The 18,258-nt window shown below is 35.5% G+C and overlaps 1 protein-coding gene across 1 annotated transcript in view; it reads right to left on the bottom strand.

Annotated features, from left to right (window-relative positions):
- Positions 1-18,258, bottom strand: part of LOC145681021 (spondin-1-like) — a 121,792-nt gene that overhangs the window by 22,909 nt on the left and 80,625 nt on the right. The window contains exons 6-9 of the mRNA XM_081752311.1: positions 14,268-14,391; positions 12,142-12,272; positions 9,453-9,651; positions 7,655-7,829 (exon numbers count right to left, since the gene is read on the bottom strand). Coding sequence (XP_081608437.1) covers positions 7,655-7,829; positions 9,453-9,651; positions 12,142-12,272; positions 14,268-14,391 — 629 coding nt within the window. The remainder of the gene's footprint in view (positions 1-7,654; positions 7,830-9,452; positions 9,652-12,141; positions 12,273-14,267; positions 14,392-18,258) is intronic.

Here is an 18,258-nt window from a genome sequence, read left to right as displayed (position 1 = left end):
GATACTGACGCCAAACTGCATGCCATGTGTAAGCCAATGGTTGAAATCGCAGGCGGCAATTTCTAAAGCGACGGTATTGAAAAATTGTGCCATGGTATGGTAAGTGCCTTAATTTGTACGGCGATTATGGGAAACAATAGCTTAAGAGTGTACCTTTCAAATGTATATAATTCAAATTGGTTTGTTCATTCTGTTACTTTTTATTTCAAAATGTCTGTTACTCTTTGGACAGTCCTTGTATATAAATGAAATTGATATTCTATTCCATCTTTTTACCTATTATTTCTATAATATTCTAAAAATTTTGACTTTGTATTGTAATATTCCGCACATGGTTCTATTTGTAAACATTAACACGTGCTTTTATTTGTAAACAACACCACATGTATTTTACTACAAGCTACTACAAGAAGCAGACGACAGGACACCAGCGACACCACTAATCATGTGATGGAGGAGTAATACCAGCGCCACTGCCACACTAGGAACAGCTATAAAATTCAGAGGATCAACACAACGGGCATCAGTCAATCTTTGGCTGGTCAAGTCCCCTCTCCTAGCTTGCAGTAGAGCTTTGAGAGAACCTTAACCTAATCCAAGCCTCTTAACTTGCAATGAAGTTCTGAGGCCTCCTTTCCATTTAGATTACTGTGGAGCTGTTCTGGGAACTTAATCCCTCTTTTAGCTTGCAATGGGCCTTGGGAGATTTTTTAACACAAACCACTTAGCTTGCTGTGGAGCTCCGAGGTTCTCCTTTCCCAACTTGCTTGCTGTGCAGTAAGGATATGACTTTTTAACTTTTTACAAAATTTTAATTTTCCTGATATTGTATTTAATGAACTTTTGCCTATACGTTAGTTCTCTTGTGTTATTTTCGTTCGGGGTAGGAAAAACGTCCCGCACCTAATCTATTGTCATATGCGAGGCAAGTTAAAAGAAACTATATATGATAAGAATTTTTGATTCGCAAAACATTATAATGAAAAGAAGTCTGGCATCTAGGAAAGGTTTAATAGACATTGGTATAATATAAATTGTGGTAACGTAATCTATTTATCGTATATTTACAAACAAAATTTACAGATCTTTGTCTGCACATCAACCCATCAGGCACGCAGAAATTCAAGGATTCCTATGTAAATAAAACATTGTGTTTTGTTGTAAGTTATAAGAAAGCAACATAGATACAAGCTATTTTCCAAATTTGTATTTATACTATTCACATTAAACACTTTTGCAAATCAGTATTATTGGTGTTACGAGCCTAGTAGGTTGATTTGCCGGTGATAAAACTTTAGTATTCTTTGCTTTTATATGTATTTGCAACAGTGCTTCCCTCCATTATCTTTCTAATTGCGATCTCTTCTATTTTTAAATAAAAAAATGTCATTCAAAACCAAAAGATCAAAATCAGCAGTTGAATCAGCTGGAAAAAAGTGAACACAGAATTTAGCAACATGTTGAAAACGCCGTCCCAGCATACCAGAAATGAAAACGAACGTGAGTGAAATGTGTAAAATGCCTACAAACAGAGACATAGTTGGTAGATATTTGGGGTTGTACGATGAACTGAAAGGGCAGTCGGATAGAATAAAGATAATCTCTTAAGAACTGTGTAGACTTTGGGAAAAGCTGAATTTTCTTTTCCCTATTATGCAGCAAATTTCAGCAAAAGTTGCCAAACTGATACAGTTGTTCGTAAAATATAGAAAAAGGAGGAATGAGGTATTTGAAAAATTTCTCACTAGTGTCTTCGATATTACAAAAGAAAAAGGAAACTGGCTTTGCACTGAAGACAAAGAATTGTATAGAAAACAACTTGAATCTGGTGGCCGAGTCGGATACAGTACCGCGAAAGTTGCCTCTATATCAACGATCCATCCTTCAAAAAGGCGAAGTAGTTCAATTGGTGAGTGTACAAGCCAAGTGCAACGTGTGAGTATCAGTGATACTCAAGAACGTAAGGTCAGCAGTGACTCTTTTCAGAAGAGCTTCCCCTTATGAAACGTTAGTATCAAGCAACAAAATCTGCATCCAAACTCGTGTCAAAACTATCTGTTTACAAGATAAACAGCGAAAGTTCTTCAGAATTTGGCTGAGGAAGAAATAAATGTACCCACACCTTCACAATCGGGGATTTTGCGTCGAGTGATCAAGGAAGCTGAAACAATAAAGAACCGACATAAAGAAATTTTCGGTGAACAGAAATTCTGCTTGCATTTTGATGGGACCAGAATAGGAAGAAAAGATTATCAAGTGCAGAATTGTGAAAGAAGTCTTCGCCTTGGAGTTTTGGTTTGTGAAAGCAGATCCGCCGAGAACATCTATATCTTACTGCAAACCTTGTTGGATGAGTATAATGCATGGATGAATATTAAAATGATCATTTCTGACACCACGGCATTGAATATAGGGCACAAAAGTGGTGGTGTTGTTATATTCCAGAGACATTTTAAACAAATGTGTTTCGATGAGCCTCAGTTTATAGGGTGTCAGCATCATATTCTTGACCTGGTTCTGCGACACTGGATGTATTCAGTATTCCCAATAAAATCAAGGTCATCCAGCTTCAACTATCAATTCATTGAAGATGTTTTGGCTGGATATCAGGATTTACAAGTAAACTATTCTGGTACAGGAAAGGTACCGCCACGTGAAAACCCAGAATGGAGAAATGAATTTCGCTTTCTATTTGAGCTTCGTGAAGGATATAATTTCTACCTTCAAGTGGCCTGAGGAGAACTGGCAGAAGCTACCTTCCTCAACAATGATAGATGGAAGTCACGTGCAATCTATGTATGGTTGCCTTTTTTCTCCTTCCAAAATGGAGAGATCAGCTACAACGTACTTGTGACTTCATCGCAACTAGATGGACAAAGGTATGGTTTTCGATTCAACACTATACAGAGGACATATACAATGTATTGCATGCTGCTATCTCCGACCTAAAGTGTGCTAAAGCTTTAAAGTGTTTTTCCGCTTACTGGGTAAAAGAACGTTCTATGCTGGATGTGCCTCGCTCAAATATGGTGGCCAAACGAGCTGTGAAAGTGATGCAAGAGCATCACAACACTTGCAAAAGTGACAAATATTTCAACAGCAAGTTCATTAGCAGTAATTCACAAATTTAAAACCATTTTACTAATGTACTGTATAGAATATTCAGTGCCAAATGCAGACTGTGTAAGTAGGCGAATTTTCTTCTAATGCTAAAACAGCATCAATGTAGGTGCGGGAGCTTTTTTCACAATTAAACAAAATCAAAGACATTTTCGAGGTTTGCAGCCAAATGTTCATTGTTTGCCACCCCAGGCTTTTCAATTTGAAAAAGTCATATACCTACTGTGCAGCTTTGCGAGATTCTAAACTCTCTCTGCTTGCAGTAGAGCTTTAGGATATTCCTTACCACAAATCACCCAACTTCTATGGAGCTCCGCGGTTCTCTTTTCCTGCCTAGCTTGCTGTGGAGCTTTGACCACCTTTCAAAATACTATCCTGTTCATGAGAACTGTACGGTCCGCTTTCTGTAGTACATATCCACGAGGTTGATAATCTTTCTTAACCCCGTTGATGTCTTTCTTCATAATTTGTTTTGAATGTTATCTTCAAGTTTAATAACTTTAGCTTTCCATAAACCACGTTTCTTTGTTCTAATGTAAGAGTTTTGGAAATTTCTCACCTGATACCTGACTATTAACAATGGTCAAAAACGAATCAGAGTGCAATTATTTGATCAAGGATCTCCAGAGAAACCCAACTGAGATTTTATTCGACAATATGTTATGAAATACGATTAAACTTCTACCAATCAGAAACTTAATAACTTAACAATAAAACATCACAATTCTTCAAATGCTATGATGGCCATTTGTTTGAAGTAGAATGAGGGTATTATGGTATCTGTTTCGTGACAATCTTGCATTTAATACTACAGTATTATATTAGAATTTTCGGACCAAACAAAGGGATAAAATAGGCCAAGTTAATTAAAGGAAAAAGTCATCAAAATCAAGACTCCATGCGTATGGCATTCAATGATAAAAATCAATGGAGTATGATTTACTGCCATACTTTTCTTTTTCACTTAATTTGGCTCCATGGAACTTTAATCTCTTACCAAACTTAAATAATAATAATAATAATAATAATAATAATAATAATAATAATAATAATAATAATAATAATAATAATAATAATAATAATAATAATAATAATAATAATGGATGCTGGGTGTGAATATTACCGTAGTGTCAGGCGTAAATTGAACTGAGAATTGGATACGATGACGACGAGTAACAACGAGTAACTCTATGTGAATATGATTAGAGAAGAGTTGTGAGATAGAGTTTTAGAAGTGAAAAAAAAAAATGTGTATTCGCAGGTATGAGAAGATATGTGGAGATTTCTAGATGAATTGCGTGTACTTCCAATAAAGAAATAAAGGTGAAGAAATAATAGCAAGAAGATTGGTGTTAGCTGTTTATAGGAACAGTGCATGGATTGTCTAGTCCTAAGTATACCGAATTGATCCTATATCTACATTGTTCTCCAAAAGTGAAATACGGCCACGACCATACATCATACTCTTTAACATTGTTAGAGTAAGAGTGGACATTGATTTCTGCCAGATAAAGAGCTTAAAGCATAAGTGCTAGATTTTGCTAGCATGGAGGAACCTTACTCCAGTCATAGGATGAAAACTATCATTTGAGATGAACCAATGGAAATACTATGAAGAGAAATTATGCTACAAAAATAATAATAATTCCTAAGAGATGATTTGTACTTCGTTCCAAGAAGTTTTCAAATTTCCCTTGTAATATCAGTGATCCACTAGGGTGGAAAACCAGTTTCCAGAAATATTTACATAAATTAATATTGCAAATGTCTAAGTAAAATGTGTTAATATCGTATAGGCATTTTAGGTACATATCATTTCTGGCTAAATTCAGTGGTAGGTTCCTCTCCGTTGTGTGTGTAGGTGCTAAATACCAGGGAAGCAAGAAAGTTCGTGCGCTTTTTAACCACTCCCGCTTCCATTTGGCTGCTGCGGCGACATCTGTCCCCGTAGCATGAAAGTTTTGACTGTTTGGGAAAGCTTATTCATTGACGCATCAGCCACGGTGAACATAACAACGCATTTGTCAGTGTAGTGTGTAAAAATCGCTCGTGATCATGTCAGTGTCAAATGAAGTTTTTAGAGCTTGTTTGCTTTACGAGTTTAAATTGGGGACAAATGGTGCAGAAGCAGCTAGAAAAATATGTGTTGCGCTCAAAGAGGGTGTAATAAGTAAATTTACAGCACAAAAATGGTTCCAGACCTTTTCAACTGGTGACGAGACCTTTCAAGATAAGCCTCACTCTGGGAGGCCTAAATCAGTGGATATGGACCACCTGAAGGCCTCTATTGAAGATTATTCCAGTCAAACATGTGAGGAACTTGCTCACCGATTCGAGGTAAGCAGGAAAATTATTCGGGTAAGTCTGCATCGGTTGGGGAAGACCTGAAAACTGGGTCAGTGGGTCTCTCACGAGCTGACCGCTATGAGCCAAGTTCTAAGACTGAATATCTGTTCATTTTTGTTGACGAGACACAAAATCTGTCCAATTTTGGACCGTATAATAACTTGTGACGAGAAGTGGGTCGTGTATGACAATAAAAAACGGTCATACCATTGGCTATCACCGAATGATCCGAAGCCTTTAACTGCAAAACCGAACATCCATCAACACAAGGTTTTGCTCTGTGTTTGGTGGACTACAAACGGTATCGTGCACTACGAATTCTTGGAACGTGGTAAGACAATTACCAAAGATGTGTACTCATCACAACTGAGAACGGTAGCCACTAAACTGACCCAGAAACAGCCAGCACTAGTGAACAAAAGAGGTGTGCTCTATAACCAGGACAACGCGCGCCCTCACACCGCAAAACAGGCGCTGGAAGTAATCTCAGAACTTGGTTGGGAGCTTGTATCTCATCCTCCCTACTCCCCAGATGTTGCCCCTTCGGATTGCCATTTATTCTTGGCCATAGACAACTTTATGCGTGGCAGGCAGTTCAAGACTGAACAAGACGTCAAAAATGCAGTTGCTGAGTTTTCCGAGTCTCGGGAACAAATATTCTACAAAACTGGCATTTACAAGCTTGTTGAGCGCTGGGAGAAGGTTGTAGAAGCAAATGGAGGCTATTTTGCCGAATAAACAAACCGTTAAAACCCTGTAATTGACAGTTTTCTTCCATAGTATAAAAGCGCACGAACTTTCTTGCTTCCCTGGTATGTAAATCTGATAGGTGGAAAACAAATGCAATGGGTAATTGTCAATAGTGCTTGCTACACTCCAACAGGAGTAGAGGAAACAATTCAGTTATTTTAATAACTTAGTGAGTGTTTTCAAATTTGGTATTAGCAAGTTGCTTTTAAACTGATATTTCGACCGTTATTGCAATGATTCAACAAGTGTTTGGGGAACACAGCATGAGCCGTACGCGTGTGTTTGAGTGGCATGCTCAGTTCACGGCCGGCCGTACAGACATCGAAGACGATGCCCACAATCAAGGCCCGTTAGCTGCACAACGCCAGACATTGTTGCCAAACTTCAACAATTGGTTCGTGAGGATCGACGTCGAACCATTCACGACCTTGCTGATGAAGTGGGAATTGGTTACGGGACATGCCAACCAATTTTGACTGTTGAATTGGACATGCATCGTGTCGCACCTCCTTGCTCACCATGAACTTTTTGGTAAAAAACAACATGATAGTTGTACCCCACCCACCGTACTCGCCGTATTTGGCACCCTGTGACCGCGCTATTCTCAACACTGAAAAGCAAGTTGAAAGGCCATCGGTTCGACACACTTGAGAGGATTCAAGAAGCATCGCTGGCGGCACTAAACACCCTCAAAGAACAGGACTTCCAGGATACGTTTGGCCAATGGTAGAATCACTGGGACCGGTGTCTTCGTGCGGAAGGGAACTACTTCGAGGGTGATGGTGGTCATTAGTCCAAAAGTACATTTTTCACCAGATGGCAGCAGCAGTCCCGAATATTTTGGATAGCACCTCGTACTCAGCGCATATCTGGATTTCCGTACTTGTTATTTATTTTTCTTACCCGATATATTGGGGTTATAATAGTTAATTATATCTAAATCAACTTATTAGCTGAACTCCAAGTAGACTCTGAATATCAAAACGTACATTCTCCTTAGCACGGGGCTAATACGACAATAACTAATCGCGTGACTAACGTTTGATTAAAGCTTTCTCTCTGAATACCGCCCATTAACTTTAAAACAGATCCATTTTGAAAGTGCAAGAAACATTTAATTAGACTGGAAGGAAAAAAAAAACATAAAATTCCCGTTTATTTGAGCGAAAATAGAAAAGTAAATCCCCATATAAAACAATGGGCTGAAAATATAAAGATATCTTAGATAGCTAGCTCCGGTAATAAATAGAACGTCACGTATTATCTGAGAAGTTAGCATGGTTAATATTACTACACATCATGTTAGGGTGGTAGTACTGTGTTCATAGACAAAGATGAAATATTAATTTAAATACTTTATCTTAATTTTATCGTATGTATATATTTACTTTTGTCCCATTATTTCAGTGTAATTTGTGTTGTTATTATGAATACAAACCTGCAACTGGGAAGATTGGCCACACATTTATCCTTACTCATTAGGAGACTCCTGGGGCATCCTCCCATCTGAGCTTTCACTTCATCTACGAAATTTCGAGTTCTAGTCCTATTTCCTTCTCCACAGATCACGGAACATGAACTCCATTCACTCCACTGAGTGACAGCACATGCTCCTATAAGACATAATATTACTTTTAGAGAGCAAATAATTTAATTAGCATCTGACATTGCAACAGACGTTGCCAGTATTGTAAGCTTTAATTAACTACTTTTATAGAGGAGATAAGTCTACATGTGAAGTACTGTTTGTGCATGTGGTTCCGGATTCGATTCCGGTGCTTGAATAGAATTTTTTTTGTATTGAACTAACATTACAAGATAATTGGAGAATTACTTGCGTTCAGAGGCGGCTCTTGAGATAAGTCACATAGATAAAAATTAACATTTTATCGCTATAAGCGAAATAATTGTTTATACCTTTTATTAATCAGCGTGCACTGTCATAGATGGACTTAAATTATCTCGTCACAAAATGCCGGATACAGGATGAGATAAAAGTATCGACACAATCTCTTACAGTCATTTCCTACTGAATGCTCTGTGAAGTCACAGTTTGTTGCTTCCTTTTACAGTAAACAATACGGAGAGAACAAGGAGCAGGCAGGAAACCTTGGATTGAGAAAGAGCAGCGTTGACAAGTAAACAAGAACATGACGATGGCTTTGCAGTCTGATCTCTGAAATCAGTGGTAATTGTCAAATTTTGATATTTTAAAGATGTTAATGTAAAGTGATTTATGCCGGAGCTTGTGAGTCTGAAAAACTAGCAACAAGAAACATAAATTATACTCTGGAGTTTTAAAAAAGTCATGAACAGAATACGGTAAATTACCACACGAGAAACAGCTAATTTCTAAAACGTCCCATCCGAAATAAATAGATAATGAAGTTTAACTATTATCATTACGTTCAGTACAGCATTATGGCACAAAAGCGTGATGAAGGTACTAAATTCTGACAACAAAATGTGCTTGTTTTCGTCAACAATTTCAACAGTGTCTTTTAATTAAGGAAAATACTTATTAGGAATTTAGAAGATCGGAATTTACGAACAATTCACTCAATTCATTGAAAAAAAGTAAGTAACGTATAGAAGTTTCAATTTTCATATTTTATACACATTGAAAAATTTTCCAATTATATAACGCGTGGGAAATTTAAGAGCAAAATGGAAATTTCTGCCTTTCAAGAGGAATTTTATAAGGTTCTAGGTTGGCATCACTGTTTCCGTGTTCTGGATTTTATTCATATGTGATGACCTAAGTTCAATTCTGCAGTTTTTTTTTAACCATTGAATCCGGCAGAATGCGGAATCCAGACAGGGTAGTATCACCAGTGGCGTAGGGAAGGGGGGCCCAGAGGGGCCGGGCCCCCCCAAAGAGGTCCGACAATGTACTTTGGTACTTTGATGTTTGTAATTTTTTATATATTTTTATGTTTAAATATTTTTTTGTTTGTAATTTTTCTATGTGTACCTATAACAGCACTTGCCCTCCCCCCAAACACACATCCTGGCTACGCTACTGAGTATCACCAAGACAGAGCAATATAATGACAGGAAATACAGTAGCACTTAATGAAATGCTTTCTCCAAGTATGATACAAAGAATATATTGCTATCTACTGAAGACAAACCTGTTACCTTAAAGCGGTAAATTTATATGGTTAAAAACTAAGCTGTGGACCATTATAAGTTCGTGTAGCTTATGTACGTATTATGTATCACAAAATTCTTACCTTTGAAAGTATCATCTTCTCCTACATTTTTGCAGTTTTCATTGTACAGTTGTTTCAGTGTTAAATGAAGCCTAGCTATAGGTTTCATTTCGATGCCAGATGGATCATAGAACGGCGATCTAGGATCATTTGGAAAGTTAGATGTTATTAATCGAATATTGCCTCTTGGAATTGTCTCATCGCCTTTGTTCTTGGAAGCCTACAAAATTATTTTTTAAAAAAGTATACATATATTATTGCATTTGTAATAGGACTTACTAACAATAATCATCATGAAAAAAGTGGCAAGTTAGTGACAAGAAAAACAGAAAATTTAAAGAAATAATAGAGATAAAAATTGATGAAAAACTAAGATAATCCCTGTCTTAATCTATAAATACCTAGGTACAAATGTTATGTTTGTATATCACTCATCCTGGCTCTGAAACTAACTTAGCTTAAGCGGGGGGGGGGGGGGGGGCGAAAGTAAAAAAAAAATATATATTATATTGAGAACCTTGAGTTAATTTCGGCAATGTATCATTGCTTTTATCATCATGCACATATGCACATCAGAGACAATATATCTGATGACGGCAGTGATACGTTATCGAAACCCTGTATCACAAAGTTATTAATATAAGTTTGCTGCTTCAGTTTAATTTTGATCTTTTATTAAATATTTTGTTAACGGAGGAAACATAGGCACAAAACATTTTATTTTCAAATATATTTATTAATTTAATAATATAATGTTGAAAGTAGCTAAATTCAGATAATTTCATTTAATTGGTAACTTGTATGTAGAACCTAACTTGTAATACTGCTCCGTTCACTAACTCCATTCTAAATTTTTCTCCAGTTTCCGCAGACAGTTACTCGTACATCAAGTCTTTGGTAGTAAAATTTAAAGATTTTGTGCATTCCATTATATTTTAGTTGGTCTAAAGATTAACTTCTCGGCAGATTTGAATTCATAATCAGGACAAACAACTAAATTACATTTCTAAATGCCACTAGAAATATTGTAATTTTATTGTCCGATAGATATAAGTTTATGAAATACTAATTTTGTTTATTACAATTTTTGCATTTTAGGTTATAAAAGACCCAAATAAGATTATAACAATTAAACTGCATGTGTTCAAATTGGATATATTTGCAATATAGGATATATCAGAAGTCTATTTTAACAATTAATTAGTTTTTATGAAGATACGAAGTAATAATTATGTAAGAGATCGTTTGATAGTAAAAGTAGATGAAAAATTAGAAGAAAATACATTTAGTCTATATGTATTTCTTGAGAGAGGCTTCAGTATCAAAAATTCCTTTACATTTACTACGCGCATTCTTTAGCGCCTCCTTTGTATACTTTCTCCATATTGAATTTGTTCAAATGAATCACATATATTTTGTCTGAAATAAGAAGTGCTTTTTGTGCTAATTTTTATTCACTTATACCCGACGGTTCTTAAAAAGTTATAAAATTTCATCTCAAATTTTCGTGGTGAAATTCCCAAAATTCGTCCAAATAAGTAAGATGTTCATATCAGAAATGGCGTGAGTCAATGAAAACTTGACCCACGACCCACCACCGACCATTACACACTCTGACCCACCGTGACCTACTTCAACCGACCACCCACCAAAACGCTTCGTCATTAACTCTAACCCATGAATCCACGCCCTCCTCTCAACCGAATGAAGAGTTTACACATGTAATAAAACAAGGTTGTGAAATTATTATCAATTGGAGTTTAAATTTCTACGGTCAATCGCTCAAATACCGTTCTGTTACAATACCGGTGAATGTAACCGTCACGATATAATATGGTAAAGTGTTTGTCATGGACCATATTATGATGAATTTCATTTTAATTATCATATATAATTATTTCCTTGTTGAATTACAGATGTATTTCAGTGGAAAATAGGATGAAATTTGAAAGTCTCAAATGAAAGTAAAGTAGGCTAGCGTAAAAAAAAAAAAAAAAAAAAAAATCGTAAAATTCGACTGTCTCGAAAGCCAAGTAGTAAGTCCTATTGCTACTATTACAATTACAAATATCAATATCCAAAAGTTGTCTGATTTTTTTTTTTTTTTTTTGCTTAGGTATACTCATATCAGGTAAGCAAATAGAAATAAATGAAAAAGAAAGGAAAATGGAGGCTTGAAAGTAAATCGTAGACAAATTCACCAGTGTTCAGAGGATGCTGTTTGCAATGCACTGAGCAGAGTGAGTCGGTGGGTCAAAATGGGTCAGTGGGTCACGGTGGGTGGCGGGTCCCAGTGGATCACGTTATGTTGACCCACGACCCTCTAACTCTGTCTCCATCTCTGGTTCATATTTTGAATATCAAAGTGCTCTAATACAAAATATTTCTTATTTTAGCTAATCCAGTTTGAATTGATTCCATTTTTACCTTACTCTCTTATAATTTGTATCAGTCTCTTCTTAAGTACAAAAATGAATTCTGTAACTCGTTCAAACCTGAGTATGTTTACCTTGAATTGAAAAGCTTGTAAGTCAAAAAGCTAGTTCCAACTTTAAAAGCTAGATTCCAATTTGATCTCCCTTTTACCTGAATAAACACTGTAATCAATTATAGCTTTCAATTTTGTTCAAGGCAAATTTTGAATAAAAGAGATTAAGTTTTACAATCTATTTAAAAAAACTTAACTAAAATATGACTTTAAGTTACTTACATTGTATGTTATACCATTTTTCGTTCCAACGTCCCATGGATAAAGATCAACTGTTTTGTTTTCGGCCCAAGTGCAATCTCTCTGACACAATGGTAGTCGAGAGACACCTACAACCCAATCAGGCGAAGGATCTGACATAAAAATGGAAAGCAAGAAATTAGCGAAAAGTTTTTACTACTTTAAAGTTAAGGAAAAAATCTATTTATATGGCAAATAAATTTACAGAAGCTGTTATTGCTTCCAATGTTACAAATACTAAGTTCAACTCGCCCGTGTCAGTAAAATATGTAAACCAGAACTCGATAAAAAAAGTCATATTCAGATATATGTAAAAATGGCACCAAATACATTCATGAAACCTGGCGGAGAAATTTTTACTATATAATAAAAGATTGCAAGAAAAATATACAAAAATATGTATATTCTGAAAAAAAAAATATTTTTCTTCTTTATACAGTATAACTCCAATTATTCAGTCATCCAGATCGCCAAATATCCGGAAATAAAAATACATTAAAACATCTTACTGAAATGCGAACGTAAAAGTGCTCGTTCGTAAAATTATAATTTTCTTAAAGTTTCCATTTAAACTAACATTAAAATGTATATCTAATTATAATTTTCTATATATTTCTATTTTAAAAATAGTTTGTAGCTACAATGAACTTATTTCCAACATACCTTAGGCCTACCCAGTGGCTTATTTACAATTTTGTTTCGGGGGGAGGCTTTGCTAACTTTATTCCTGGAATTCCTGGAAATGTGAAAATTCTGCAAGCTATTTCATTTATTTTAATATAGAAAATACAATTTCGGGGGGATCAGGCCCGGAATCCCCCTTAAATACGCCACTGGGCCTACCTATGTATTAAACAAAATTAGTTTTAGAGAATTTTTTATCCTACATCTTTTAAATGGTTTCCCCAATTATCCGGATTACATTTAGAATTCATTCATTCAGTCATAAAGAAAATTTGTTCTGAAATATCAACTGAAAGAAGATTTCAAGATGAAAAAAAAAAAAAAAAAAAAACAGAACACAACAAAATGAAAAGAGCTATTATTAAGGATTCCATTAATTAGGTTGTGCAAAACATCCATTAAAACAGGTATAGAAAGAAAACTCGAGGAATTTGAAGCTTAAAATATATATAACGATTATAATGCCTGTTGTGCTGTATGGTTCCAAAATATGGTCGCTTACTCTGAGGGAAGAACGTCAATTGAAAGCATTTCAGAACAAGATCCTGAGATGAATATTCGGACCCAAGAGAAGCGGAAGTGAGGAATGGTGGAAAATTCATAACGAGGAACTGCATAATTTATATCGTTTACCAAATATTGTTAGGGTCATCAAGCCTAAGAGGCTCAGGTGGCAAGCCATGTAGCCAGAATTGAAAAAAGTAGGAAAGCTTTCAAAGTTTTAACTGGAAGACCAATTGGAAAACAACCATTAGGAAGACCTAGGCGCAGATGGGGAAAATATTAAGACGGATCTCGCAGAAATAGGAATACAAAATAAAAACTGGACCCAGTTGTCTAAGGACAAAAGTCAAAGGAGAGCTTTTATGAACGCAGCATTGTACTTCCGGGTTCCATAGGACATAGAAGTAGTTAGTTATAGAAAGAAATAATGGCAAATCACATCTACAACTGTAAATCCAAAATAGAACATTAACAGGTAAATATAGTAAAAATTAATATTAGTTAAGTGATCTTATACTTGTTTATAATAAAAGAAGTACTCAACATAAATTTAAGAATACCTTGTTCGTTGAAACCAATATCCCCTCCAACCAAAATTCTTCTTTTAGATTCAGGTAATTATTATAGAAATGGAAGTCTTTGTGGAATATCTACTGCTAACAGGCAGACAAGTAACACAGATAGTGACCCCTGTTAGCATTTTTCTATACTATTACTCCCTATACTATTAGGAATTAGCATTACTCACAGACTGACGTCTTTTTGTATTATAAATAGAATTTTAAAAATTAAAACGAATTATGTTTATTGAATCAATTAGGAAGATTTTTTAAGAATGTTCATGTAAAATAAAAATATTGTGAATTATGAATGCGCAATCACTATTTATATATAAAGAAACATTTGTCATATGTACTTACGCATTGCAGATACCAATGAAATGACATATCTATCAGGATCAACTGTAAAAGTTGAATATGTGCTTCCAGGAAGGTTTGGGTACTTAATACCCTTAGCCTTTATAATTGTTCTAATGTTATCACTCTAAAAAAGAAAGAAAAAAGTAAGAATACAAGTTACGAAGGCTTGCTGAAGTAAAATGAAGAGTATCCATAATAATGCAATACAATTGTCGAAAATAAAAAATAAAAAAATAAATCTCAAGAAAGAATTTACGTAGAAACACCACCTTCGTGTAGATTACTAGCAGAAGACTATGCGTGTTAATCAACGACTGATCACAGTAATGCAACACTTCCTATATACCTAATTGAAATTCAAATCGTTCCCACAATGCAACGAAAATGATACCGGCGACACTACTGACTACAGTCGTAACTAATTATATCATCTGCTACTGCCAGTAGCTAATTATATCATTGGCTGATCCTATTAAACTCACTCGAATGATTTGATTCGTTCTTGTTATCAGTAATTCCAGCTGCTTTGAGTGGCGGCGCCACATTTTCCAATCACGTAATTTGGTTTTAGCGGGAAGAGCAGCTGAAACCTCTTATACTATATCCTTACTCTGTTACTCCGCGTTGTAGACACGATACAAACCGAATACGGGCAGTAATCTAGTGAGATTTCGTAGGTAAATTTAGCAAAAAGGGAAAAAGGGAATTCTTCGATAAAACATTGTAAATCCAGGGAAATTCTACCCTGACTGATTGGCCAATATAAATGTTTAAATTTCTCTATATTCTTTACAAATGAACCAACACAAAAACAATAGTTTATGTGTATATATATGTGTGTGTCTTCAAAGTAGCATAATTTGGACCTATTGTTGTCTTTGTCAATTTGTGTGCATTTTTTGTAGAAACAAGTGAAGGATAAAATAAATAAAAAAATAGAAGCAAAAAGCAAACGATCAAAAGAAATGTGCTTGGTACTTTCTTTAATATATCTAAATTAATCTTATTACATAACTTCTGTCGTAGGAATTGGACGCTCAACAAACTAGGAAATTTGACAAGAAAAGGGAAAATTCTGAGTAATTTGACAGAAATTTTCTCAAGTAAACCAACGAATACTGAATACGGATTTTGCAAACTCCAGATTCGAAACAGTAGTTGAAGTATCAAAAGATTGATCGAGTGATTGTATTGTATGTCAAATAGGAAACTAAAGTTAGAGACATGTCACAATTACAAGTGAGTACATTATGCTAGGTAAGGTTGTTTCCTATGTATCTTTTAGATGTTTTGTTTGGTAAAGGTGTACCGGTTTTATGTGTGACCCCCTGTAGCATATAAGTTCATAACAAAATTGCGCTAGTTTGTTAAATGTGATTCCATTTTAAATTTTTCAGGGGAACCATTTTGCTGGAGGAAACTCTATCACCACGATCGTTCTTAATAATATGATATGATAATATGATTGGATCTTTGTTTAGAATAAGTTGAAGGTTTATCCCCATCTCTGCTTAACCTAGAACAAAATGCTTTTTGTGAAGTGTTGTACTGTATGGGGCAGGAACATGAATGTTACGCAAAAGTGGTGAAAAACTACGGGAAATTTTCGAAATGTAGGTGTGGAGAAGTATAGAAAGAATTAGTTGGGTCGAGCGGAAAACGAATGAGAGTCTTAGAAATGGTGCGGGAGGGAAAAAACAAAAATAAAAATAAGAAAATAAACTGGTTGGCACATTGACTAAAAAGTGACTCTATCATGAGAGACGTGCTAGAGGTCATGGTGGCAAGAAAGAGAGGGAGGAGGCGAAGAAAACTACAATTAATGGACAATATCAAAAAAGACAAAGTGTACCTGAAGACGAAGAGATTAGCGGAAGACCATGGAGCATGGAAGCTTCTCAGTTGCAGCAATTGATCTCTAATAATGGCAGAATACCTATGATGATGATAATGATGGCTAATGGGTTTGAACCAATCTAGTCTCTAGTGACGACGCAAGGTGTAGTTTTTTTTGGGGGGGGGGAAGACGGAGGAAACGGATATTTTTGGTGAGCAGCTATGTTTTTGTATATCGAAAATAATAGTTTTATCTTACTTCAACTACATTACAACATACTCTCTGGAAGGGTAAATCGAGGAGGAGTGGACGATCCCATGGGGGACACCCGTCCTCTTGTCTCCCTTTAGCGTCGTCACTGCTGGTTTCCCGCCCTGAGTGCACCACGATTCCATTAATATAAACAAGATACTGAAAAGGGGCATTAAGATCCAAACAAGTGAATAAATGATCAGTAAAATGTTATCCATTGCAGAAAGGAAGAAAAATATTAATTTCTGTTTACTTGCGAAAAATTTAAGTAAAGAAAGTGAAACCAGTGACAAAGTTATTTGAACTCAAACAATTAAGTCAATTTTAGTATCTAGATTATGACACATATGTAACTCCAAATACAAAACAAATTTAAATCTTAAATTACATATTTAAGTATAGTTGTTTTAGATATAGGCTACAATAGATATTTTGAACGACAAATGAATTTGAAAGTGGTTATAAAATTGGAATTTAATGAAAATGGGAATGTCGAATTGTAATGAAAATATGTAATAATTACATGTATTTTTTTAAATGAGGAAATCCAATGAGAAAATTATTAAAGTTTGAGGAAGTAGTAGTATTCACAACTTAAAATTCAATTTAAATACGAAAATCGTTGTGTATTGTAATGTCAAGCACATGGTTCTGTTTACAACCAACCAACACGTGCTTATATTTATAAACAATAAGTATATGAGTTCCTATTACGAACTACTACAAAGGCAGACCGACAGAAACACCAAGAACACCACTAGTCATGTGACGAAGAAGGACCACCAGTACCACTGAGATACTGGAGCAGCTTTATAGCATTACTACAGACGTCAGTCTCTGGCTAGTCAAGTCTCTTTCTTTATTTGTTAGCTCAGAGAGCTCTAGAAGAACCTTACCTAACCCAAGCCTTTAACTTGCAGTGGAGCTCTAGGACTCATTTCCCGCTTAGCTTGCAGTGGAGCTCTGTCGAGATTCTCTCTCTCTCTCTCTTCTTGCAGTGGAGCATTGAGAGATTCCTTGTTACAGAACCACTCAGCTTACAGTGGAGCTTCGAAGTAATCCCTGCAAGCTTAGCTTGCAATGGAGCTCTGTTGGGACTCTAATCTCTCTCTCTCTCTTTGCTTACAGTAGAGCATTAAGAAATTCCTTGATACAGAACCACCCAGTTTGCAGTGGAGGTTCGAGGTAATTCCTGCCCGCTTAGCTTGCAGTGGAGCTTTGTCGGGACTTTAACCTCTCTCTGTTCGCAATGGAGCATTGAGAGTCCGGTGGGGTGCTGATTGCCACGGATGCTGACTGCCACAGCCAATTATTGGTGCTGATTGCCACGACTGGCGATGATTGCCAATATCAAGGTGCTGACTGCCACGATGGCGTGCTGACTGCCACGAGCCTGAGAGAAAGTTGCTAGACGTAACATTACCGGACGCCAAGAAGCATGAAAGAAACTAGATGATCCTTAGGATCGTGTTGTTCAGACCAACACCTAACAAAGGTAAACAGGTCTCTGTATGTACACTCATGTCCAAAATTATTGTCACATGATTATAAATATGTTGTTCTAGTAATATAATTTGATAACGAATTCGCCCGGTATTTCTTATAATGTTAGTATGTGTATAATCGGCAAAGACAAGTATGTGGTAAATTTCATGTCAAAAGAGCAGTAAATAAGAACAATAAAACGAAAATAAAATTTTCTTGTCCATTTAGTTACATTTTATTTTACTCATTATGATTTTCGTATTTATAATTATTTTCCTATGAAATTTATCACAAATATAAATTTCCTGATTATACACATAATATAAGTATTAAAAGTACTCTGCAAAATTATCAAATTATATTCTTACAAGAAGACAGTTATAGATATGCGACAATAATTTTGGACATGAGTGTACT

This window comes from Thermobia domestica, chromosome 3 (genome assembly GCF_964235325.1).
Source record: "Thermobia domestica chromosome 3, izTheDome1.hap1.1, whole genome shotgun sequence".
Taxonomy (NCBI): domain Eukaryota; kingdom Metazoa; phylum Arthropoda; class Insecta; order Zygentoma; family Lepismatidae; genus Thermobia; species Thermobia domestica.
This window is presented reverse-complemented; position numbering and strand designations above follow the sequence as displayed.